Source organism: Symsagittifera roscoffensis, chromosome 2 (genome assembly GCF_963678635.1).
Source record: "Symsagittifera roscoffensis chromosome 2, txSymRosc1.1, whole genome shotgun sequence".
NCBI classification, from domain to species: domain Eukaryota; kingdom Metazoa; phylum Xenacoelomorpha; order Acoela; family Convolutidae; genus Symsagittifera; species Symsagittifera roscoffensis.
The window spans coordinates 81,658,853-81,685,899 of record NC_087063.1 but is presented as its reverse complement, the minus strand read 5'-3'; the positions used below and the strand labels follow the sequence as shown (position 1 = coordinate 81,685,899).

General features: G+C 32.3%; 1 protein-coding gene across 1 annotated transcript in view; it reads right to left on the bottom strand.

Annotated features, from left to right (window-relative positions):
* Window positions 1-17,686, bottom strand: part of LOC134840015 (uveal autoantigen with coiled-coil domains and ankyrin repeats protein-like) — a 61,034-nt gene extending 43,348 nt beyond the window's left edge. Inside the window, exons 1-2 of the mRNA XM_063855641.1 lie at window positions 17,557-17,686; window positions 12,133-12,304 (exon numbers count right to left, since the gene is read on the bottom strand). Of these exons, the coding sequence (XP_063711711.1) occupies window positions 12,133-12,304; window positions 17,557-17,686 (302 nt within the window). The remainder of the gene's footprint in view (window positions 1-12,132; window positions 12,305-17,556) is intronic.
* Window positions 17,687-27,047: the final 9,361 nt, after the last annotated feature.

The window sequence follows — 27,047 nt, the reverse complement described above, 5'->3', positions numbered from 1 at the left end:
AATTATATTTACCATTTAGATAGCGCGCGCCAATCTTTTTCCAAAAATTTAATTTTTTTTCCTATGATTTGAATCTCTATTACCAACCCTAAAACAAAGAAATATTGATACCCTATACGAAAATAAAAAAAAAACATTTTTCGAAACTTACCATCCGAAACTCTGAACTCTATATTCTACCTTAAGAAAATGGGAAACTTATTCCCTATCCTAATACATAGTTCAGTGACCACGTATTCTATCACTCATGTTAGAACATGTGGATCAGTGACCTCCCCGTAGCTCAGCCCTATTAATTAAGACAATCACGAAATAAAAAAAACGGGAAAAAATGTTTTCTTTTCTTTTTTATAATAGTGCGTTTTGCAATGACTAAACAATTAAAATGCGTTAATCGATTGCTTCATTCGAAACTTAACCCACACTCAAAAAATATACAACCGAATTTTTACGACAACGGGACAATTTCCATGTAATTTATTATATATCTCGATTTATGGCAGAAAAGTCTGTTTTATGATATATCACTCGACTCACTACTATGTTCAATTGTGATTTCTGATTTTGCCTAGAAAAAAATATAACCCACACGAATATTGAGTTTCTCCTAAGATACCGGTTGCTGTGGAAGTAGCACAAAACAAGCACAATCATAAAAATATTTGCGTCTCTAATTTCAAACTTGTGCGGGTTGCGATGAAAAAATATGCAAATGGGTGGGAGAGTATGATTTTGCCTTTATTGACATCAATTTACCTCCGAAGTTAAATCAATTTCAAAAGCCCGATATAAAAAATCCCAAATAGGTTATCTTTTTATGGCAGAATACTTTCAATTCAATTTTTTGAAAAACCACTAAGAATGCAAGAAGCACTAAGAGTGCTTTTTATTGCGAGAACTTTAAGCCGAGTTTTCGTATTGTATATAATAAACGTTACTCAATTGTTTTGCTCGCTCGAATCTCGACCTAATCTCAAAGACTGAAAACCGGTTGTTCTCGATACTGGCACATTTTTTACAGTAGTTTTTTGATGCCTCTCAAGTTTTGGCTGAAAGGGTTCTAATGTGACATATCACTATACCCTTTCCAAAGACTAAAAGAGGTACCTTATTTTAAGCGGAAAAACACAGGAATACAAAACTCCTCCCTTGTTTCAATAGTCTGAATAGAAATATACCGGAAAATAACGATCACAATAGTTGAAGAGTGAGGCAATCAAGGGATACTGGAAGACCCCGATGTTCTTAGATAGATAACAGAACATTCGGTCTAGCAGCTACACTCCGCGTCCTAATTTTTCGTACCATCTGAATACATGGTGATATCGTTAAATCGTTAAATCGTTGCAATTTTTTTCGTACCCTTAGGTTTTTGTTGAAGAATGTCAAGAACTGCGCGCACATGGTTCTGTTTACGATTGATATAGCAGGTACCTGTCCTAACTTGATTAACAGTCAGTGTTTGATATGCACTCACACTAGATCATCGAGTTAGCGAAAGAAAAACTTGCAAATGGTTTTTCAAATCGCCGAATCAGCCAATAACTGAGTTTATCAAAATCAACAGTGCAGTATATGATTAAGAATGACAACTCAAGTGTGAAAACAAAGCGGGGATTAAGCATGTGACCGTTAGCTTCAACAAACTATGTACAAAACGATGCATTGCTCTTCTGATAAAACGCAAAGGAAAGGTGACAGCCTCAAAATCAGCAGAAGAAAGGCTCATAGGGCTTTATCAAGAATGACGTATAGGTACAAAAAAGCATAGTTCACGATAATTTTTACCAAAAAACAAGAAAAAAACGAGTACGCCTCTGCACTGAATGGTTGACTGAACCAAAACACTGGGATAAAGTTGTATTTACGGATGAAAAAAAATAACCTAGACGATCCCGACAACTGGTGTTCATGCATGGAGGAAAATCATCAAGTTTACCTCAATAAACGTCCAGGTGGACGTGGTTCTCTAATGGTCTGGGGTAAGACTTTTTCAACCGGTCTTATTTTTTTCAAAACGGTATCGTAAAATTTCAGACACCTAAATCAAGCTTATGAAAGACACTGACATACATTAAATAAGAGAAACTCTCCCCGATGGTTTCGTTCTGCAACAAGACAACTGCAGTATTCAAGTATTAAAAAAAAATTGGACTTTTTTGAGGAAACGGGAATTGAGCTTCTACCTTGACTCAGCACGAGCCCGGACCTCAACATTATAGAAATTGTGGGGACCATGTTGAGTTCAAGGCTTTATGATGGTCCGCAACCGAAAAACAAACAAAAACTGGAAGAAAGAGTTTTTGAAACCGTAGTCCACATGAACTTGTAATTTCCTGACTATGTTAAGATTCTTTTCTCATCGTTGCATAGTCATTTCTTATTATGTAGTACGAGAAATGGAAATAAAGTTTCTTACTGACTTTTTTTGAGCATTTCTGAAGTAGTACGAAAAAGTTTTGCACACTTTTGCGTTGATTTGATGAATTAACATGTATCAAGATGGTACGAAAAAATTTAACGCACAGCGTATGTATTAAGATAGGAAAAAGTTTTTCCAAGTGTTTGGATAGGTTATGGGTTTTGCCATGTATTAGGATGAATTTTGAGATTGCAAGATATTAAGATGGTCAGTTGATTAAAAAATTGGTGCTCTCAAATTTGCAATTTCTTAGGATATGCTATCGATTATTCTTTGTATTAAGATAGCTAAAAGAATTTCCAGAGTGATGTAAAGTTTTAAGATGCAATGTTTAGTTATCATCTTAGAAATATTGCAAAAAATAGGAGCTTTTTGTGAAAGAACCTCAACTTTTTGAAGAAAAAAAATTTAAATACGCAAGTAACAGGCAACAATTTTAACCGCTTTTCCCTTAATTGTAAAGTGCATTTCAAAACAGACTCTAAAATGGGTGTTATAAAGTGTACTGACTTAGGAGATCAAAATTCATATCAAAGCCGAACCTCAAAGCTTAAACTATGCTGAAACGTAGCTGAAACGTAGCGAAACCTCCAATTATTCAAAAATGCAAAATAAACAAATTTTTTGAGAAACCAAAGTTAACTTTGAACATATAAGATAAGGCATCCGTACAAAACTCTCCAAATTACAACTATTTGAATACTTAACAAGTTTTTCGTCCAGGCAAATATACATGTATTCGAAAAAATTGAAACAAATATTCACTTATGGCAATAAAAATTGATGTTTTATTTTGGGACTAATCCAAATTAATACAAAAAAAAATATATTTTAAAACTAAAACGAAATTTATCATACTTTTTTAAAAGAAATGTTATAATTTAAATAACTTTCGTTTCCGATTCGATATAAAAAAATTTTCTATTGAACTCGATTTGCATAAAAATTTAAATAGAATTAGGGAAAACAGGAGAAAAATTGTATTGCTTGAACGATTAATTTGCAGGAAAGATAGAACTGGTGATGAAAATGTCTGAAATTTACTTGAAATGTACGTTTTTAATATTAGTAGGTGAAAATTTTCTAGTTCAGTAGGGACTGTAGACGTTTTCAGCAAAAATAACACTTTAGTATACATTAACTATCAGTATTTTTGCATAATGATTTGAAAGTTTCTTTTTTAATCATATCTTATTTGCAAATGTTTAAGTGACTTCGAGCCTGTTAAAATTATCAAAACAGAACACATAAGCACATGTCACTATTAGATAATAGGAAAACATGGGTGTATTTTTATGTATTATGGCCATCAAAACAAGAGTAAATCTATAGGTTTTTATCTGAAATTTTTTCTGAATCAAATTCATCCTTTTAGGTTTTATTCTAAAAAGATTATTTATAGGAAAAAATATATGAAATACCAATTATTTTTAGAATATCAAACAAATCCTTAAAATCTTCAAGTAAATTCTTTTAAATTTCAGCCAAGTCTAGAAAGCTAGAAACTGAAAAAGCCCATCAATTCTATATAAACGCTTACATTCGAGAACTTTTTGTTTGATTCTAGTTTAAGTCATATTTTCTAAGCAAAGCAGATGTCATTGGTAGATAATAGGAAAAATGGGTGTATTTTTATGTATTATTGTGAATAAAATCTGTGGGTTGTTATCTGAATTTTTTTCTCTATCAAGCTTTTCCTAATTGCTTTTTTGTTTCTGCTAGATAAAAGAGTTTCCAAATGAATGCTTCTTAAGCAAAACTATTTGAGAAAAAATCTTGCTTTAAACTGTATCAATTGATCATTTTGTAAACATTTTAACCTTTTCTCTAAAAATATTCTTACAACAGAGCTTTATAGTTTTCGTTTTAAAATCTTAAATGAATATATACTATGAAAGCAGATTGCATAACTTCTGCTTCAATTATTATCTTCCAAAAGAATCTTTTTTGCACGAAGTTGTACTTTAAAAAGGTAATTTATTGGAAAAAAAGTATCAAACACCAATTATTTTTAAAATCTAAGACAAATTTTTAAAATCTTCAGAATTTTTTTCATTTCAACTAAATCTTCAAAGCTAGAAATTGGAAAATCTCATCGACTCCATATCATTGCTTATACAGGAGAACTTTTTTGAGTGATTCTACCGTAAGCTATATTTTCTAACCCAAATTCCAAATTAAAGCAAATTTTTGATTGTTTAAATTCCCTATATAATAAGCTTTCAAGCTAGGTCAATTTTAGTATTTACTCAACCTACCATTTTCTAATTTATTCAATTTTGATTGAAGTTGAACATGAAAAATGAAATTTAGATAGAAATCTGTACCTTAGAACGATCGTTTTCTAATACAATGCAAAGTTAGAAGCATAAATGTTTTTGCTAAATTTCTTCAGAAAAACAATCTCTGAATCAGATAACTGTAAATTCTCAGACCGAGCAATTTTTGTCAGATCGAGTAATTTTTCAGAAATAAGTATTTTTTTTCGGATACACTCGAAGTCAATTAAACAATTAAAGCATCAGTGTTCATCTTTTGATTGTTAGTTTACAATTTCTTTTCAAAAAATGATGAAAACTGATGAATCTAAATGCATGAGCATCCAATTATCTACTTGTAAAACTCGCTTATAGCTGACCAAAAACTTATAGCTGACCAAAAAATTTCAATTAATTGATGGTATGAGTTGATAAAGTTTTTATTATGTTTACAAAATGTCAACCAAATTTTACATGCAAGTCTACTCACTAGATTAAATAATCACTCTCAACAAAGAGTTGACGCAATAGAGTTTCAATAAGCCTATTGATCTTGCGTGCGTGCAACCACCTTAGATATAGCATGCATGCATGCAATTAAGTTGTACATTGTGAATGTAATTTCGACAACAAGAATAAAGAGGACGGAGTATTTTTCTTGATATGAACACTCCGATAATTAAAATTATCTGTTTAAAAGTTAAGTTTTTAACACATTAAAAAAGCACAGTGCCTACGATCTCTTGATACATGTTGGCGAACATACAAGTTTTCACAGTCCTAGCATTCCGTTTTCTCGTTTCTATTCAGTACTTTTTAGAAACTTTTAAATCATGTATTGCAGACCTGTCCACTCATTAGGATGTAGAGTCACTTCAATCACAATTTTACCACAGCAGAGTTTCCAAAAGTTTGCTACTTTTGCCGTCATTACTGTGGATTAAAAAGTGTCGACCCAATTTCGATTAAAACTTTTAGACAATTTGAAATCTACTGTGGCTTGCGATACTCTATCCGTCAGTTTATCCTTTGAACAAGATTAAAATATCAAATTAACAAAAAAAAATATTGCATTTTTTTGTTTTTACTGAAACTTAGATGAAGTGTTGTCGTTTCAAATTGTACAAATTATATTTAAAGTCTTACAAAACTCTAGAAAGAATAACTGGGAAAAATCGAAAAGCAATAGCAAGTCTATCTTAGTGGAAAAAAAAGAGAATCAAAATCGGCAACCAAAAATACTTTCAATCACGATGCTGAAAATTTTGGGCTAGTCCCTATACTGGAACTCATTTCTGGCAAAGTGTCATTTTTGAACCAGGAGTTTTCCATCTGTAATAAAAAATATGACATGGCAACTAATAACAGAAGACAAGTTTGTGTAACGATCAAGGAGTACAATGGCACTAAGCGTACCTACAAAAAGAATGGAGCAATGGAATAAGTTGCCCTTGTCAACTAGTCTTTAAACGATTTTAAATAACTATAAGTTCAAAGAAAAACAAAATGAATTTAAACACAAATCATTTCTAATTAGTATTCAAGTTGGTCAGTGTGAGTTAGAATATTAGTTTTTCAATAAAAGTCCCAAAACACTTCGCCAACTCAAAAGAGTTATGGAAAACACAAATTTCTCTCAAAAACTTTGAAAACAGAGGATAAAAACTTGGATGACAACGCTTGCCCAAAATTGAGCGCTTGATATTCAAAGATAGAGAACTTTATTGTGGTTGTAGCATCTACCAATTTTTTCATGCAAAGTTTCTTCAGTGTGCTATTTTTTAACAATGGTTAAATCAAAAAAGCCTTTTTTTCAACATTTTTCGAAATTTATTTCTTAGTCGTTGTCAATTTTTTGTAGTGTTAAGATATTCGATAGATGTGACAAAACCGTAAATTTATAAAGTTTCGTTTTTGATGAAGAACCTTATGAACAAAATCATGTAAGTTTTTTGGGCATACATGAAATAGACCTTTATATTTTTTCAGTGCCTTTTTTTAAATAGTTTTGATGCCTGTGTCTACAATTTTTTTCATCGCAGCAACTTCGGATGATATGTATTTTTCTCTAATAAAACACATGGTTTTGTTCAAGAAACTCAAAGATGTTTTACAAATCAGTAAATCAAGTGAACGAACAGTTGATTCAATTATCTAATGCTGAAGCAACAGATCATTTGCAACAAAACTTTTTTTACCCTCTGGAACAGGTGAAAAAGTAATTGAAAAATGAGCATTCGAAACGTCTCTATTTTACCAATAATCCAAAAAAAATCAGGAGTTCCAAAACATTTCATTCTCAATTGCCAAAAAGATTTCATTCAGTTTTGGAACGAGTGTCTGATAAACATATCAAAATGTGATCTTCAAAAACTTTGAAAAGAAGACACAAAAATATCGAAAAAAAAATCTGAACTAACATGAAAAAGAAGTCCTCTAAACAAAATAAAATTTATTTTAAATTCAACTAAAGAGTTACAGTTGATATTTATCGCCACACAATTTGTCAAAAACTGCTTGATATAGCCTAGAACAGCTTGTACTCATACTTCATTCAGTTTATCAAAAAACGTCAACGCTTCAAAGAAACAATGTTTGAAACAAAGTTTCTTTTTACCCAGCTGTAAATGCGAGTCTAAATTAAAAACCACAAAGCACTAAAAAAAAAATAAACCAATCAGACAGCATTATTTTTTCTTGATGAAGTCAATTGTAGAAAAAAGTACAGCTGTAACGTTTTTATGCTCTTTAGAGAAAGAAAACGCCGTTAATTTTGTTTTTTTTACACAAAAATTTTGAAAACAACCTAAAATCCATCAAAGTTTGTCCTCAGCAAGAATGCGAAACCAAAAGACAGAGCAAGATGGATTTGTTTCAAAATCTGAAAAAGTAAGCTTTAGTATATTGGCGTTGTAGCAACTACCCAATTTGTCATGCAAAATTTCTTCAGTGTGCATTCGCGGTTTCTCTTAAACAAATTTAGATCAGACTTATCATTTTTACTACAATTTTTGAACTTTTATCAAAAGTCGTTGTCACTTTTTATTTCCAGAGTTCAGATATTCGATCAATGTGACAAGCCCGTAAGTTTTTGCATATGAGCATATCATACGTCTCTATTTTACCAATAATTCAAAAAAATCAGGAGATCCAAAAATTGCCAGACAGATTTCAGTCAGTTTCAGAACGAGTGTCTGATAAACCTGTTTTCTAGAAAATCATAAGAAATCTTAGAAAAACTACAGTCGAAACAAAACCCATTATTTCAGGAGGAAGTACGCGAGGTGTTCTCCTTTTAGATGAAGAATCGAGAATCGAATAATTATTTTTGATGTTTAATAAAGATGAAAAAGTTGCTCAGAGTCCAGCTAATATTCATACTCCATTTTTTGTGGAGGTGCAAGACAACGTGGAAGAAGTTTTGGTGATCTTGAACAAACACTCGTGAGAAACCACGTGAGAAATTTTGTGTTTCTTCAAACCCTCAAGCTCCAACAAATTTAGCACTTTTAGACAATGAATGCTGCATGGTCGGAAATTTAAACTGTAAAGACGTGTTCTATTATCTTCGGCCCGCACATAAGACATATGTATGAGAATTTGACAATACAATTCCTAAATACAAATCCTAAAATCATCCATCTTATTTTTTCATCCTAAATTATAGTATGGAATGGTCATTTTTTCCTTTTAGATAAGACACAGCTAACAATTGTAACGATGGATAATTTTTCATTTATGGAAAGATACCCTGAGCTCAGTTTCAAGCACATGGCATCTAATCCCTCTGATAAACTTCCTCACTTAACAAAATACTATTTTGAAACTATGCTACAAGCAACGGTGGAGAATAACAAGGGATCATGATTACTTGATCGGAAAAACCTAAAATTTTGCTGATTCTTTGTGGAAAAAATATCAACCTACTCCAATTTAAGAAAAGCACATCAACAAATGGTTCCTCAAAAACAACGAAAAACTGATTTATGTGGACTTTACGTAATTTTTTGAGCAATTCTTTTTTTAAACTCTACCAGAGGAACCTAAACAGTCTTCATGATGTACATATTTCAAGTTTCATATGTAAATTTGAGTAAAAAAGTGGTTTTTGACTTGTAATTGTAAACTTTTGCAGCAAACTTGCTAAACACTGCCTCGATTTATTTACACACTTAGTATTTTGTTAGAAATTTTAGTAGGTTTCAGCATAGTTTCAGCTAGAAAGAGCGCTCAAAAATCATCTACAAATCACATAATATTGTATAAAGCTCAAATTAGATCAATTCCTATCAATTTACTCAATCTTACAAAAAAAACTCAATCTTTAGCCATAAAATCTTACAACTGACCAATCATGAACCAAATCACATAATACAAAATCTCCATTCTACACGTAATACAACAATAACCTAAACGAGTTAGATAACGCAAGCCATTATTTTTTTCCAAATCGTGAGATTTCTTTAATCTTTTCCAAAAAAAACTTTGCAACTTTCTTCAAAACTTGAGATTGTTGCACCAAAAAAATGGAACCTTACCATCTGAAAAACTGAAACCTATCCTAATAACCTGGGCATTTTTTCATTATCTTAAAACATGGAGATTTTTTCGTCAATCTGAATACATAGAGATATCTAGATGCATGGATAAATCGAGCGCCAAAATTTTTTTGAAACTTACTTTCCGAAACTCTGAAATCTATAATCTACCTTAAAAATTTGGGAATTTGTTATCTTTTTTGTAAATTACCGCTATCGTAATAAATGGGACTTTGTCCTAATATATGTAACTCGATTGCTTTACTTGCTTGAAACTCGACTAAAAAGATAAAAACTGCAAACCGGTTTTTCTCGACGCTTGGACACTTTTTCGAAACTTTCATTGTCATTACAATCCTGGCTGAAAGGGTTCCAAAATTATTCGTAATGTAACCGAAAACACATCAAAATGCAAAACTCATCCCAAAGCTCAAAGGTCGGAAGATCAAGGTTAACCGGTTGCTGTGCAAATAGCACATAACAATAACACTGTGATTGCGTAGGAAAGGAATAATTTAGACATAATTGCCAAAAGGATCCCGACTGAAAGGGCTTGAATGCGATATATCATTCAACCGATTCCGATGCTTGTTTGCGGTACCTGTTTTTAACGAGGAAAAAAACGAAAAAGTTAAAATCTACCTGAAAACAAATTGACACCACAGTTTAATGGGTCTGAATAACAAGGATACTGGTTGCTGTGCAAGTAGCACAGAACAATCGCGTTCATTGAAAATCTTTAGAACAAAAAAGTTTTCTTTTATTTCAAACTAATAAAAAGGCTCTGCAAATGAGTAGAAAATTAGTAAATTAGCCATCATTGACAAGATTTATCCTCAAAAAAAGTTAAACAAATTTACAATTTTTAACAAAAAATTTGGAACAAAAACAAAAAAAATCATCAAAATGAGTTCAAACACATTTTATCAATTGGGCAAAATCAAGTATTTTCAAGCTGAACATCAATATTTAGGACGCGAAGGTTACTAACTGCTATACTTGCTCAAAATTTGACCAAAAATTGGAAATTACAAACCTTTGGGAAAATACAAATTATGGCTGAAAGGGCTGTTATATGATTTATATGATATGTCACTCCTCGACCCATTACGATGATTAATTGGGGCACCTGATTTTGCATGCAAAAAAAACACACCCATGACAAAATTACTCCCCAGTTCAATGTTGTGTATATAGCACCAAAAAACCACATTACAAAATCGAAAAAGACATTTTCATTTTTATTTTAATTCAAATAGTGCGTTTTCTCATGAGAAAGATATGCAAATGCGTAGGAACGGAGTGAATTAGCTAAAATTGTCCTCAAAAATTAATAAAATACAAACATGAAAAAAGTCTTTAAAAAAATTTTCTTCCAATTTGTTGGCACAAAAAATGTAAAATACATTTTTAGAAAAAGTTTCTAGCAAGGTTGCGTTGAGGAAATGTTTTTCTTAAATCAAGTTTTTTTAGCCTAAATGTCAATTTTTTCATAACAAACAATACTACGGGATCAAATTACGAGATCAAACTGTGCAATGGGTAGGCCCACCGTTTTGTGAATGCATGTTTCTGGACTCCAGAGACAAATCTTTAAACATGTTCCAAAGTGTAAGTGGAGTCCGCATATAAATACTTGTAACTTCAAATTTGTCGGCAAATTTGTTTCGTCGCGGATTCCGCAGCCAGCTAATATAGCATGTTGTACTGGATTCCGTAAATGTGCGTGGATTCCGCAATTTTATGCGGGTTCCGCTCACAATTTGCAGATTCTTCTACACTTGAGGATTCCACGACAGCCTAAGTTTACTAAATATATATTTTACTATTTGTTTGTGGATTCCACAAGCTGTTTCGGATACATCAAAGCTGTATTCCACAAATTTGCCTGATTTTAGAGCGATATTAAGCAATACAGTGCTTTAGCTATTTCTTTGTGGAACCCAAAACTGCAACAATGAATTAAAAAGTAGCAAAGTTGCTGGTTCCGCGGCAAATCCGGTTTTGACATGTTGCGGAATCCACTTACAATTCACAATAAAACCGTTTGGCCTCGTGATGCGAACTTAAAAATACAAATTGGCCTTGTTGACACTGGGATATTTTTTAAAATAGTTTTAAGTGTCATTCGAATCACTACTGAAAGGGTTTGAATATGAACTATCAGTCAATCCTTTCCAATGATTATTTGCAGTACCTGATATTATGCGGAAAACAAAAGAGAAAAAAATACTAACAAAAACACCGATTACGAAGTTCTTCCCCATTTTCAAGGGTGAGAGTGCGTGTTATATTGAACAAATTATGAAAATGCATAGTAAAGTAGTTATAAAGACATAATTGACTAGAGTTGTCATTAAAAAACAATAACGAACTAAAAATTGAAGAATAAAGGTTGAAATAGTTAGTAGCTTATTTTCTACAATAACTTTAAAAAAACGGCAACGAAGCGTTGAAAAACATATTCATTAGTAAGTACACGCTTTGCTAGTTTAAATGCCAATTTTAAAAAAACGAATGCCTCTGGATCTCTTCAAACGCTCGAAAACCGACCAATAAGTCAAAACTACAAAAAAATTATTCTCAACACTGGGAAATTTTATTGAACTTGTTTCCGTTCCTCGAATCATGTCTACATCACTAGTAAACTACATCACTCAGCTCATTGCGACGATGATTTTTTTGCGGCAACAAATTATTTGCGTGGAAAACAGAAAAAAAAGAAAACATTTAAACCCGAAGACAAAGTTACTCGGAACAAAAACCAAAACTATTAACGGTGAAAAAGAATGATTCACTTTGTTGTTTTCTTAATCTGGATTTAATTAGTCAAATTTTACTTCCTTGATCGTTGTGCTACTATATCACTAAAATATCTCTAACTAGCAGCAAAACTAATATTTCAAAATGACACCTGTCTATCGGTGTGCGTTGTCCCCTCTGAGCGTTTAACTTGTTCTTGGCCATTTGTAACGCCTTTTTATCCAGTTTCTCCAACTTCTCCATTTTTTCTAATAAAATATCCACCTTTTTCTCCAACTCCTCCAGCTTCTTCGGATCATCATTTGGCACTCTCGGCTCATCTACTAAACACAATATTTACTGACAAAAAATGACAAAATTGTGTAGGCTTTTTAAATAGTGTATTAGCGAGAAGTATAAAAAAAAACAAAAGCTAAACAAACACTAAGCCAAATAATTCAGAACCATTAAAAAAAATTACCCCTCCCTCTCGCGAAACTTAGATACTACCGTTTTGAGATGCCTTTTTAGTTCGGTGAATCAGCGAAACTCGAAAAATTTGAAATGCTAATTTCCGTTTATGCTATATGAGAGAGAGCTCTTGCATCGACAGTTTGATTTTCGTTTGCGTCATGAAAATTGATTGCCATACAGTTTTTTATGATGATTCAATTCTCCACAAAAGAAAGGACCAACATAAGAACTGAGAACCGCTGTTATGCCATGGTTAAAATGAACATGCAGTTTTTTCTTGCGAAAAACCGTTTCCATTAAAAAATTACATAATCACGTTTTGCTACAAAGAAGAATCACAGATGACAAACATTTTGTGGAGCCAGAAAAATTCATTTTTTAGATAATGGCATACACTTAATTGTGTCCAAAAATCAGGACACAATTTTCAATCACTGAAACATTCTGAAAGAGACTTTAAAGCCATAAACAACTTTTTTGTTATAAAATTGTGTGGAACTTCACTACCTATAATATGGATTTTGTTAATATAGAAAAAAAAACAATTTTAACAATTTCCAATACTTAGCCATTAGACAGTTTTAGGCGAACGCACAGAAACATTAACTATTTTTGCCATAAGATTCTTTATAAAATTCACATGTACAAAAAACGATTAAAAATCTAAAAAACATTGGCATGTAAAAAACGTTGTTTGAGTGCTTGATTGAACGAAAAATTCTTTTGGCGGAATGAAAACAATTTCAACATTCGAAGCTCAAACACAAATTGGGAGGTTGTCTTAGGATAACTGGATTACTTTTTTTCAATCGTAAAATGTAAAAACTGAAATCCTTTTCTAGTATAAAATCGATTACAAGTTTAGGTGATTTTTTGTTCCGAACATTGAAAATGGGTCAGAACTTTGAATTTACGGGTGTGTTTCATTAGGAGACAAAACTGTGCACTTTGTGAATTAAAAGATGATTCCGCAAAAAGATGCTCTCTTTGTTCTTCTTTTGTACTTTCATTTTATTCCATCATTCCGACAACGTTTTAACAGGTTTGAAGGCTTGTCTCAGTAATTCAAGAAGATACCGACACAAATAGGGAACCACAAAAAGTCATTGGACCGGGTTGAGTGATCTATCATATTAAAGATCGTTCAACCTTGATTGGAACGACATTTAAAAGTTTCCAAAATACATTCTCAGAGTTGAGAAGAGCCGATTTGAGAATTTAATTTTTTATGTCTAAACTTCAGCGAGTAAAGCGAACTAATTAAGTTCAGATAACTTGTTAAATTGGCCATTTAAGCCAAAAAAATCTACTTTTTTTACTAAGGATTTTACTGATGATTAAATGTTTTTTTTGCACATCAACGTCATGTTTTGTCATGTTTTTGTCATTTTTTACTTCAACGTCATTTATTTTTGTGTGTAAATTTAAAATTGGCACAAACATTGCAGCCAAAATTGGACAATATGTGGTAGATTTGAAGTAAGAGGTCGCGTGAAAGCTCGTACTCACGCACTAACCTTGACATGGTAGGGACTCGATTACCAGTTTGGACGCTCTCGGCTTAAAATTTTACGATAAATCATATTGCCTCTTAACATAGTGATAGGGCGTTTTTTAATCTTCAAAAATAAGTCAAATTATGAACGTATTTTTCTTCTTTGATGGTTGTTCTTTAAAAACAATCAATGAGAGCAAAAAAAAACCACGAAACAAAAAACAAAAACCAATAAAGTAATTTTATTCACTTTTTGAAAGAAAGTGCTATCTGCAATTTCTTTCTAAGAAAAATGCTAAAAACAGCAGTCCATATATAACAAAGTAGCAATCAAACAGTTCCTTTCATAAAAAGCTGATCAGGTTTTATTTAAGTTAATTTTCAGATCTGAAATTCCTTATTTCAGGTCTTGGTAAGAATTTTAAAATTTCAGATCTGAGACAATTTCTAAAACCAAAATTTCAGATCTGAAATTAGATTTGAGAAACAGACCCTTTGTTAAGTTATAATTTATGCATTTCGAGCAAACAATTGAAACTTCGTTTTCTGCTGTTTCTGCCAATACACAATTATATTAAGATTATTAAGTGGTAAAATAAACTTCCGAACAATTACACAAACAGTTTTTTTCTTCAATTAGTTTTTTTTCAATTGTTCCAAAAAACTCGTAAAACATCTTTCAAATTTTTGATTTTCAGGTGACATTTATACGTTTCCGATGTTTATTTCAAGTTTGCGAAGCATTTTTCAGCAGTCTCTGATTAAAGGCTTTGCTGGGTACCTGCTATTAGCTAGCAGAAGCTATACAGAAGTAACTGTGATAGCAAAACTTGTGTCAAAATCATTTAATTTTTCAGATCGTAAATAACCAAGAAAATCGAAATTTCAGAGCTGAAATTAGATCTGAAATAGTTTTTTCAGATCTGAAACAACCAAGAAAAACAACATTTCAGATCTGAGCTAGATCTGAAATTACCCAATCTTAAAGTATCCAAGCGTTATATTAACATTTTACAACCTATTTCAGATCTGAACTTTGGGTCTGAACCAGATTATTTCAGATCTGAATTAAAATATTTACTAGGTACGTGTGATAAGATGTTTATAGTATATGAAAATCGCATGACTGGAAAATTTATCAACACAGTCTGTGAAAAACTTCCTACTCGCACTGTTAAGGTTGAAGCTCTGGCAGAACGGCTTACCCCATTAGCGTTGATGTCTTCACAAAAAGAACAAAAACACAATTTTCTGAGTTTTTTTCAGATACATTGAACAGTATATGTGCAAGAGGATTTCAGGGAAGGCGATGCTGGGACTTTTTTATATGACATTTTTTTAATTAAAAAAAAAAACATTTTTGTGATCTTTGTTTAAACCTAGCATAATTAGTTGTTTTAGCATTTATTTTTGTAATGATGGAACTAACAAAAAAGATAGGCGGGACTTTTAGTGGGAAACATATTTGTACATTTAGCGGGAAACAGTAGGGGCAGCAATTGATGACCTCGAAAAGTATCCCAGGTTACAGGTCCATGAAAGTCCATCCCTGGGACCATCCCTGGAGCCAGGCGTAGCCTGGTGAATAACCACATCAAAGAAGTCTAAGGAGTCTAAGCAACCTAAGAGTCCAGGTCTGACCTTCGTCGTTTTTTATTAAATTTTAAAGTTGCAATTGTTTTTGAACCTGCCCGAGAACAAAACAAACAAAGTCATTCTATCGTGTAAGAAAACCAATATTTTAATTTGCACAATATTGCAGAATAATTGTATTTGTAGATTCAACATTGAAAGTAAATATTTGAATTTTCACATACTTATAATAAAAAAAAATTTTCAATGTGGCTAGATCGCTTCCACCTCAAAAAACGCTTGTGAAATTTTTTTGATGATTTTTGTCATTTTTATGCCTAATTTACCATTTGAAAACAAAAAAAGAACCTTCCAAACATTCATTTTGATTTTTGGTTCTTTTGTGTGAAAAATTAGTCTGGACTACCTCATACGCCAAAAACTTACATTTTTGCGTTCAAACATCTTTATTATTTAAATTGGCTTTCTGAGCGTAAAATGATTAAGCTAAACAACTAAACAAAATTTTTGTAGAAAAATTTCGGTTTCATGGATTTCAGGGAAGGGTACCTAGCAGGAGTCAAGGCCTGGTTTAGGGAATTTTTTCTTAGACTTTCCTTTGAACTCTTTAAAATCCTGGCAGGAGGTCCAGGATTTTTTTTTTCATTTTTTCCTGGCTATGTAATCAGGGAAGCTGATGAAGTTCTGTGAACATGGTTTTTCAGCGGAAAAAGCCCGGCACACGGTTTCAATGCTCTTGCTTGTTATGGAGTTTAGTCGAAAGAATTAATTTTAATAATTCAATTGTGATATTTGGTATTATATGATATGTTTATATATAAAACTTCGAGGTAATAGATGATTTTGTACTTTATTTTTCAAATGTCTGGAAACAGAATCTAGGAAATTCTAGAGAAGGAGGGGGCGGTCAGCCAAAAGACCAAGTTAGGTTGGCCTACTTGGTCTTCTAAGCTCTTATAGACCACTATAAATACCCTATTTTTTAACAAAATTCCTTCGCCGCAGGCAGTATTTTAAAGAGAAAAAAAAACAGGCCAAAATACGGCATTTTTGTTAATTTTTGGAACATTTTGAACAAAAAATTGCGCTTTTGTGGCGCGCACTTCCCCTCAAAATTATTATACGTTGGCACCTTCAGAAAATTTTGAGGTAGGTAAGCCAAAAATGGCAGGTTGTCGAACCCTTGAAGGGGGAAGTCGTACCCCCGCTAAATCCGCTACTGAAACATGGTAAGTAAGCCAATTTTTCATTGAACTTTGACGTGTTTGTAAAATAAATCGAGCAATCAGTCCTTTTTTAATGACCAAAAAACCTTTTTCGATAGAACTTTTTCTAAAGGTTTTGTTTCGTTTGATTTAAGGTCGAATTTCACAAAACATTTTTCTGAGAAAATAGTTCCCCAATTGTGCTTGAAGTTCGTGAGTAAGCAAAAATCTCGACGGAGAAAGAATCTCATTGAATGCTTTTAGGAATCATCGATTCGTAATAAACGCCGATCAATTGCAACTGCTAGAAGATCAGAAAGTTGAAATCCTCATACGTTTCTTCAATTATCCAAAAAAATTTATTTATTTTTTAAATTTTACATTGGAACCAATAGAAATGTGGTGATATGAAATGCCTGATCTGACCTGAGTACTGCGGAACGAGCCATTGGCTTTTTAAATTTAGTTCGAAAGTTTCATATCATTTTTGACTGCCTATAACAAGCTGGACTCGGACAACCGTTTTTTAGGGCAACCTTATTGATTTTTCTGCGCTATCCCAAATTCATATAAATACCTTATTCAGACAAACGTTTCTGCGAGGCAGGCAGGCTAATTTTTCAAAAAACGGGCCAAAAAAGGAATTATTAGGCAGCTTTTTGAAATTTTTAACCAAAAAGTCGCGTTTTTCCGGCACGCGCTTCCCCTCAAAAAAAGAATAGATAGGCACCCAAGGTGCTTTTAGAAATATTAGAAAAGTCAGTCAGCCAAAATTGCATATCTCAAAATAGTACAAAGGGGATCCCCAACAAGCGACCAAAAAATATACCCTCATTTTTTCCGGTGGTATCTGGCATGTTCGGCTGCTGCAGATAAGACGGTTCCATTCTCGTGTTCATGATAGCCTTGCTTGACGATTGCAAACTCTCCAGATTTTTCGTTGGGTTGGGTTCACTCATAGTGCTTTATCAAAAGATAAATATACAAATATGATGATATGATTGAAGTTGTTAAAAACTGAATTCGCTTGAGATCTGAGAGCTTCAATTTTTTTTTGGTTTGCTGATTAACAGTTTTGATTTTCGAGAAGTAAATTTGATTTCTGCAATTTGAGATCTAAATTAACAGGATGTTTGGAACATGATGTTACAAGTTTTATAAAGTCAAATTATTCAAGCGTTTGTCGAAGATGGTAAAAAGAGAAGTAAAAAAAGGAAGCTTACTTTAACTATAGTTTTAAAGGTAAAACTAGCTGGTAACTTTTGTGATATTATGTTGTAAAACAAACTATCGAGATTTTATTTAAAAAATCTTAACCATGGGCGAAAACTAAAATCAAAAGTACGCATAGAAAATGTAAGTCATATCAATAGTCTTTTAAATTGTCATAACAGAACGTGTAAAATTAAATAATACATTAGAAACGTTTTTATTACAATGTTTCTATCATAGCAATGAGTTGATGTGTTTCTTGTACAGACCAATTCGTGTGTTTTTAAACAGTCAAAAGTGAAGCTCTTCACTTAAATCCAATCATTTGAGCAATGTGACATAATCTAACGCCCAGGGTGACCAAAATGTGCAACCATACATTGCACAATTCATGGTTCCATAGAATCAAATAAAAAGTTCCGACGTATACTGATATTAAAATCATATTAATTAAATATTAATTGAAAATTTTATTAATGAAACGACGATTTTGCTCTTAAGAAGTGAATGTCACCATAGACACTTGCAACCTATGGTAAACATTGAAAAATAAATGGCGCGACGTATGTTTACCAAGGAAATTGAATGACGCTTCGTATAAAAACTGGGAAATCGTACAATTTCAGTATTCTCGTGGGCTTCCAAAGACTGCTCTGAACTATTTCAAACATGTTTGTAGGAATAAACATTTCCTCTATTCAAGGCAAAAAATGGATTCCAGACAAAGGAAATTATACCAAAGTGAACAATTTTACCTGATAATGAAGAAAAATTTAAACCCTGATGAGACCGAAAAAATTACTCTGTGACTCATGAAAACTAGTTTTGTCTAAAAGAAAAGGAAACAGGGAACAGTATTAGTACACGTAACAATGAGTAATTATTTAAAAAGCGGATTTTCGCATCACCTGCCATACATCACAAATAGTGCCTACGGATGAACGTTTAAAAGAAATCAATTGATTTCTCAATCAGCAATATAGAATGATGAAATATATCAGTTGTTGATTGTAGCGTTTTATATTGCGATTCATGATCTGTCTCACTGTAGACAGATGATATCATCATTTTAAAAATATGTTAATTTTTCGAAAAGTCTCCCGTATGCTTGTGTGCTTTCTATCGAATAATGACAGTTTTTCATTTAAAAAAATGTTTTCAAACATAGCACCACTTATTTTGCGACGCATGATTTGTACGGTGAAAAAAAAAACTGAACTATGAACGTATCCTGTTCTAAAGATAAGTTTTTTTTTTACTATTTTTTCAGATAACTTTTATTTCCACTGTTTTTCAGTGAATTTTTTTCAAATAAAAACATCGCTTCTATACATAGCACCATAATTATTGCAAGGTAAGAGTTGCTTGGTGAAAGTTTTTATAGTTTACCAGCTGCTTCCATATTGTTATGAAACTGTTCTTATGCTAATTTTGTCAGTGCAAAGGCTATTCTGATGTATCAGTTATGGATCAAAGTAAAATCTTAAACAGGTCAGTTGATTTGATTTAGATGAATCTAAGAAAGTAAACAGGGTTAACTGTGGTTACTCTTACATCAATTGACCCTATACACCTCCTTAATTTTGAAGCAAATAAGTTCTGTTGTTTTAAGGGTGCAATTTTGATTCAAAACTCTGAAAAAAACCATAAAAAAGCTTGTAAAATTTCAAGCTAATTTTGTACCCGTCATCTTTTAGCCAAATATAACGGTTTTCATAAGAATTTTGTTTTAGTTAACTTTATCCGATATTTTTGAAATCAGCGTCCAGTAAACTGATTCGGCACAAAATGCAGTAAAAGTTCAATTAATCGTATGAATATTCGTGAATAAAAATAATTCAAATCGATGAATTGTGTTATCATAATTGCGCAATTTTTTGCTGCCTATTACAAAACAAATCACTGCAAAAATCCAAATATTTGTGAAATGGGAGAGTATTTGTGAAAAAACACATTTGGAAACACCATCTAGACAAGTTTTAGTAGAAGATCAGTTTTTAAACAGCAAACAAAATAAGATAAATTGCCAAGTTTATATCATTATTTACCAAAAAAAACTAAAAGTAATTTAACAGATAACATCCTCGTTCAGCAGTACAATAAGTTTGAAAAGATATAAAAATTTAAAAAATAATTTTTTTTTCTTGAAACGAAGTAATGGAAACACAAAACTTGAGACAGATGCGATACAAAAATTACAGTATGACTGCACCATGAGGCTTGAAAAATTAGCAAACAGAACCTCGAGCAACGTTACTGTTGAAAAGTAAGTGGAAAAACGATTGAAAAATTTTTTTTAAAAAAACATAATCGAGTTTTTTTTAGGTTTTCAAACAGTTTCTAGTGGAGTTGAATACTGGCTTTCAAAAATTGGGGTCGGTGTCTGTGGTGCACAATTTTATAACATTCTTTTATCCGCTCAGATTTGAGAGGGTAGTTTTCGAGAACTAAAGTCAAAATGTTTCAAAAACCGGTCAAAAAATCAACAATTTGGCATCTCTGAGGGCCATACTTTCCAGTATAAAAACAATTGGGAGTAAGTTCTGATTCAGGGCAGCTTTTTTTGACTCGTTCTCTCTATTGAACTAAAAATTTCAGACTTGGGAGGGTAGTTTTGAAGAAAAGTCTAAAAACTTCGAAAGTTGGTAAAAAAAAATCTAAAGTTAGACTTTTCCGAATGCGACAAATTCTTTTGTAAACAAATTGGTCCGAGCCGTTTATGCAAGGAGGTTTGACAAAACCTTTTCTCCCCATTAATCCCATGAGCTCAGGTTTAGAAGAAGTTAAATTAAATAAGCAGATTACATCTGCGATCTGCAGTACAATAGGTTTAAAAAGAAATTTTAGTTAAAACAAAATGATGGAGAAACAACACATAAGACAGATGCGAAAAACAATTACAAGATGAGTGCACAATGACCCTAAAAAAATTAGCAAACAGAACTTTGAACACTGTTACTATTAAAAATGAAGTTGAAAAACAATTTTAAAAAATAGAAAAACAAAACACAATTGAATATATTTGTTTTTTATTTGTATTTATTAAGTCCTAGTGGGGTTGAATATTGGCATACAAAAATTGGTGTCAGTGTCTTATCAATCTCAAAACTACTACACTTTAAGAAAAAAAATTGATAAATAAGCCGACAGAATCGATGCCGACATCCAATAAGCTGATAGTCAGCCGAAACTTTAGTAAAAAAAAACATGTTGGAAAATTTTCAAGTTGAGCCCACATAGGATCAATGATAGAAATTCTAGTAGCGTATGCAAAGCAGATTAGAGAACAGCTGAAGCTGGAAGCACTTGTGTGATAATTTCTAGGAATACGTACTGATGCAAAAACGGGCAACATAGGAAATCAACACCAACAAAACTTAGACAAATCACAAGTTGATCGCTTATGTTCAACTAATACAAAAAAGTCAACAAATTTACTTTTATATTTAATTAAAAAAAAACGGGTTTTATGTCCAAATTTTATGCGAAGTACAGTTTTTATTGCATATTTTTGGGAGGATTTAGGAGGGTAGTTTTTGAGAACTAAAGTCAAAAAGTTTCAAATACCGGTCAAAAGGGCCATACCTTCCAGTATAAAAACAATTGGGTGTAAGTTCAAATGTGAGTATAAGTGAGTATGCCTTCTTGCAGTATAATTGGATGTGAGAGCTTCCCACGACTCCTTCTCTTTTTTGAACCAAAAATCTCAGATTTGAGAGTGTAGTTTTCGAGAATAGTCAAAAATTTTCAAAGGTGGGTCGAAACTTCAGAAGTTTGACTTTTCCGAGTGCCATAAATTCTTGGGGCAGCAAATTGGGCGAAGCCGTTTATGCACGGAGGTTTCACATAAGCTGTTCTCTCCATTAATCTCATGAACTCAGAATTTTTTAGTTTTCGATAAAAGTCGAAAAATTTGAAAAAACTATCCAAAAATCAAAGTTTTGGTTTTTTCGAGGGCCATTCAATTTGGTATTGGAAAAATTAGGAGTACCAGCTTATTCAAGGGAGCTTAAAGCAACATGCTCTATCCATTGAACCCAAAATGTTCAGGTTTGTGTGGGTAGTTTGAAAATAAAAAATCGAAAACTTGACTTTTCCGACACCCTTAATTTACGGCGTCAAAACTTTTGACGTAGTCGATAATGCACGAAAGTTTTTAGAAACCCACATTTTCGAGTTTTCCCAGGGTCATAACTTTTTGTTTAAAAAATTGTGCTTAGCCGCTCATTGTGGGGAGCTTCTCATAACCTGTTCTATTCTTTGAACACAAAATCACAGATCTGTGAGGGTGGTTTTCGATAAAATGTTTAAAACTTTATGGTTCAAAAATTCCCCACACGTTTTTACGAAGTATGTAGAAATTGACGAAGGGTAAAAAGAGACTAGGGGATTATGCAGGCACACAGGGGAAGACCAATACATGCCAAAAACTGTATAAAGTCCGAATCCTTTCATTTCCATAATACCTGATTTATCAAACATGAACTAGATAATTTGGAAACTTGTAGGTATTATGCTAAACCCATCTGTGATTTTGAATATTTTAGGTTTTTAGGGGCATTACTCTTCCTTCAAAAAACTGTGCGTAGCCGGTTATGAAAGGGAGCTTCCAATAACCTGTTTTATCCATTGAACCCAAAATCGCAGATATGTGAGGGTAGTTTTCGATAAAATGTAGAAAAAAAATGTTCCTAAATTCCCTCACCGATTTTTGTCTCTACATGTCTGTAGAAAGTGAAGTAAGGTAGAAGAGACTATGGGGTTTGTGCAGGCACACAGAAGTAGGAAAAGACTTGCCAAAAATATATATAATACTTGAATCCATACATTTCCATTGTACATGTTTTCATCAAGAGGAATTAGATAATTTATAAACCAAACCGACAGAGCTTACGTCGACAACAGTTAAGCTAAAACGTGTCAGCAGAAAATCATCAGCAGAACTATATTTTTATACATTCAAAAATTTGAGTACCCGGTAGTTCAATTTGAGTTTCATGAAAATGAGCGTGTCAACATAAGTGTTTCAACTGATTTTGTTAAACTAATTGACTTGTGTTACTAGCAACTTTAGTCAAACCATTGGAAATGAGTGTTTGCTACCTAAAGTACTTTTCAAAATTTTTATTCATAAATAACGAAAACTTGACATCACGAAATGCTTTTTAAGAAAAAAAAAGGTTTTACAACTTCATTACAATTACAAACTTATGCAATATAGCAGATGCATGATTATTACGTACTTTGTTGTTAAATTTTGCTTTGCTATTCTTTGAGACAGCAAACCAGTTCCATCTGAAAATATGGCGGAACTGCTTATGACGTTTGCTATAAAAAGTATTCCGAGTATTCACACTGAGTATTCACAGTCAAGCTGATCTAAAACAATAATCACTTTTGCCAGTTTTTTATAGGATCTATTAGGACACCAAGGAAATAAGAGAAGTAATAGGATCAGTTTTAGATTGAAATTGGATAAAAATTGTTGCCTTTTTGGATGTTTTATCTGACCAAAGTTCGCCCTTTCAGATCTTTGCACTACTGAAGAACTTTATGCAAAAATGCGCGACCCAAACAAAATTTGTTGTCATTTTGTGCGACCCCAAAAAAGGTAAGTAGTATACGGGTGAAGGTGAGGGTGAAGACCACCATGCATTGACATGGCTTTATAATATCCGGTCTTCATTGATCCTATGTATTAATAGATTCCCCAAGGTATTAAGATATGGAATTGAATTGGAAAGGTTTCATAGTTTGAGTGATGGTAAGAGAATGGTAAGAAAAACGGTATTTTGTTGAATTTTGTGTGAAAGTGTCTAATTTTTTTGCAAAAAATTTGGCGTGTCATGAAAATGAGCGTGTCAACATAAGTGTTTCAACTGATTTTGTTAAACTAATTGACTTGTGTTACTAGCAACTTTAGTCAAACCATTGGAAATGAGTGTTTGCTACCTAAAGTACTTTTCAAAATTTTTATTCATAAATAACGAAAACTTGACATCACGAAATGCTTTTTAAGAAAAAAAAAGGTTTTACAACTTCATTACAATTACAAACTTATGCAATATAGCAGATGCATGATTATTACGTACTTTGTTGTTAAATTTTGCTTTGCTATTCTTTGAGACAGCAAACCAGTTCCATCTGAAAATATGGCGGAACTGCTTATGACGTTTGCTATAAAAAGTATTCCGAGTATTCACACTGAGTATTCACAGTCAAGCTGATCTAAAACAATAATCACTTTTGCCAGTTTTTTATAGGATCTATTAGGACACCAAGGAAATAAGAGAAGTAATAGGATCAGTTTTAGATTGAAATTGGATAAAAATTGTTGCCTTTTTGGATGTTTTATCTGACCAAAGTTCGCCCTTTCAGATCTTTGCACTATCGGTTGAAGGCCTTGCTTCTTTTCTATCAAATGTGTTGCTTTATGCTGAAATTTATAAACTGAGGGCAGAGGGCACTTCTAAATTGATCTATTGGGGCCCAGGCCGATGTCGGGAATTTATGTTTCGACCATTTTGAGTCAAAATGGGTATGTTCCGACCATTGCGACCCAAATTGGGTATATTGCTACCATTTCGATTCAAAATGGGTATGTTCCGACTTTGCGCGACTGAAGAACTTTATGCAAAAATGCGCGACCCAAACAAAATTTGTTGTCATTTTGTGCGACCCCAAAAAAGGTAAGTAGTATACGGGTGAAGGTGAGGGTGAAGACCACCATGCATTGACATGGCTTTATAATATCCGGTCTTCATTGATCCTATGTATTAATAGATTCCCCAAGGTATTAAGATATGGAATTGAATTGGAAAGGTTTCATAGTTTGAGTGATGGTAAGAGAATGGTAAGAAAAACGGTATTTTGTTGAATTTTGTGTGAAAGTGTCTAATTTTTTTGCAAAAAATTTGGCGCGCGTTACCTAATGGGTAAAAATTATTGATGTGTTAGGTGGGAATAGATTTTCCAGTGTATTAGGATAGGTTTCATAGTTTCACATGGTAAGACGGTAAGTTTCAGGAAAGTTTTCCGCGCCCGAATATTTTAAAAATCGATTTTGCCGATACTTGCGTTTATTAGCTAACTCCTACGATTTGCGATATATAAGGGCTTCTTTTCTTTGAAAACTTTGGTATGGTAAGTTTCACATGGTAAGTTTCAAATAATTATTTGAAACTTTTTCAAGTTTCACTCTTAAATACATTTTTATCTTGAAAAAAAAAACATTTTAATCTTGAAAATCGAATCAAAAAATAATTTGGATGATAAAATTCAGATGGTAAATTTGACAAAATTAAGTTTCAATTTACGAGAGGGGATTATTTTTTGACAGTTTAATTATTCCACTCTACGGGATATCAGGGGGAATTTGACAGCTCCTCACGGTTGATTATTTTTATATCCCACTTAATATTTTATTCCCTACGTTATCTGGAGAAAGGATAACAGCTCCATTATACTTAAAACTTTTATGATTCAATTTGTCTTTTTTGACATAATTATCTCACGATCATATGACAGATGCAAATTAGCACTTCCCCACAGAGTTAACGAAGCGTGAATTGCTTTCTTGAGAGATTAAAATTTAAAAATTTTGTAAAAAAAAGTTAAAATACATCCAATCAAAACTGCATAGATTTTTATTGGATTTAAAATATAAATACTCTCGTTTATCATTTTGTCTCTGATCTTTTATAAACTCATTAAAATTTTTGAAATTTTCTCAGAAATTATCATCCAAGTTTGTCAATTGCTCTACCCCGGTGAAAGTTTACACTGAGAAAGATATAGTATCATAATATTTTCGTGTCTGCTAATTTTTATGATAATTTTCTATCTTTCTCAGAGTAAACTTAAAAGAAGATTACAATTTACTAGAAGTAGGTTAGCTTTATCGTAATCTTATCTTTTTTATCTTTAATTTTTTCAATTTGGGACTATAACATCCATATTCCATCGTACTCTATTTCATCAAAGGGTTAGTTGCTAAGATCAATTTTGTGAAAAAAAGGAATTTAAAAGTTTAAATTACATAAATAAAAAACAATTCACTACATCGTATAGTAAATTTACTGCAAAAATTTACACTTACAAATAAAAATTGTATTTTTACATAAAATTACTTATGAAATTCAAAACATGCGTATCATGAAATTTATTCAAGTTTCTCTGACAGAATTTAAAAAGAAGAAATGCTGAAACAATTGCGTATTTTTTCTACGTATTTTGTTAGAAGGAAAAAAATGTTCTTTTTTGACGCAAAGAATAAGCAAAGTATTAAGTTTTGTCCAATCGAGTTGCAATTGTAGGCTATTTAACATCTAACAAAAAGAAATTGAGTGTTTGATAGGACAATTTAGCATTAAAAAAATAAATTTTTCAGACTTTAAATAAATAATAAAGACACAAATTTAGGTTTTAAATCAACAAAGTCCCATACACAAGCCCTAATAAACTTGGGCAAAGCTTATTAAACACTGTTTTACTGTCTAGGTTGAAGAAAATCTCGTGTTTTTACTTAAACAGCATTCATTCTCTATTTTTACGGACTTCTAGCTCTCAAGAAAAACAAAACATATAGTACAGCGACAATAACAACAGAAAGTCCCAAAAAACTTACAGTTTTTTTACAGGAACCTGAAAACTCAAAAAAAACAAGGGTTTTTAACGATCGTTCCGATTTAGTCATTTGATTGTTTGATAGTCTTTCTCTCAAGATTATCACTTCCGTTACTTGCTCCAAGGGAAGTTGGAAGAAGTCTAATTTGAAGCTTTATCCACTAAATTCTGGATAATGCAACTGTTCAGCTGCATTCTGTAGTGAAGTCATGTCGAAAATTAAAATATAGTGATTTTGAAAATTTCTTATTGGAAGAGCTGGAAACTCTTCGTTAAACTGCATTGCCTTCCTTGTTGTATCTGATGAAATAATTGCTCTTCCACACCCCGAATAATACTATGCTCTCTTAAATGAGTTTCTTGATAATGGAAAGATTTTTCATGAAAAAATCCCGCAACAGCTGAATTTGTATTCATTGCAACTGCTATTCTTCTGATTGGGCCGTTACTGAAAACATTTTCCTGAATACACTGGTTTTGACA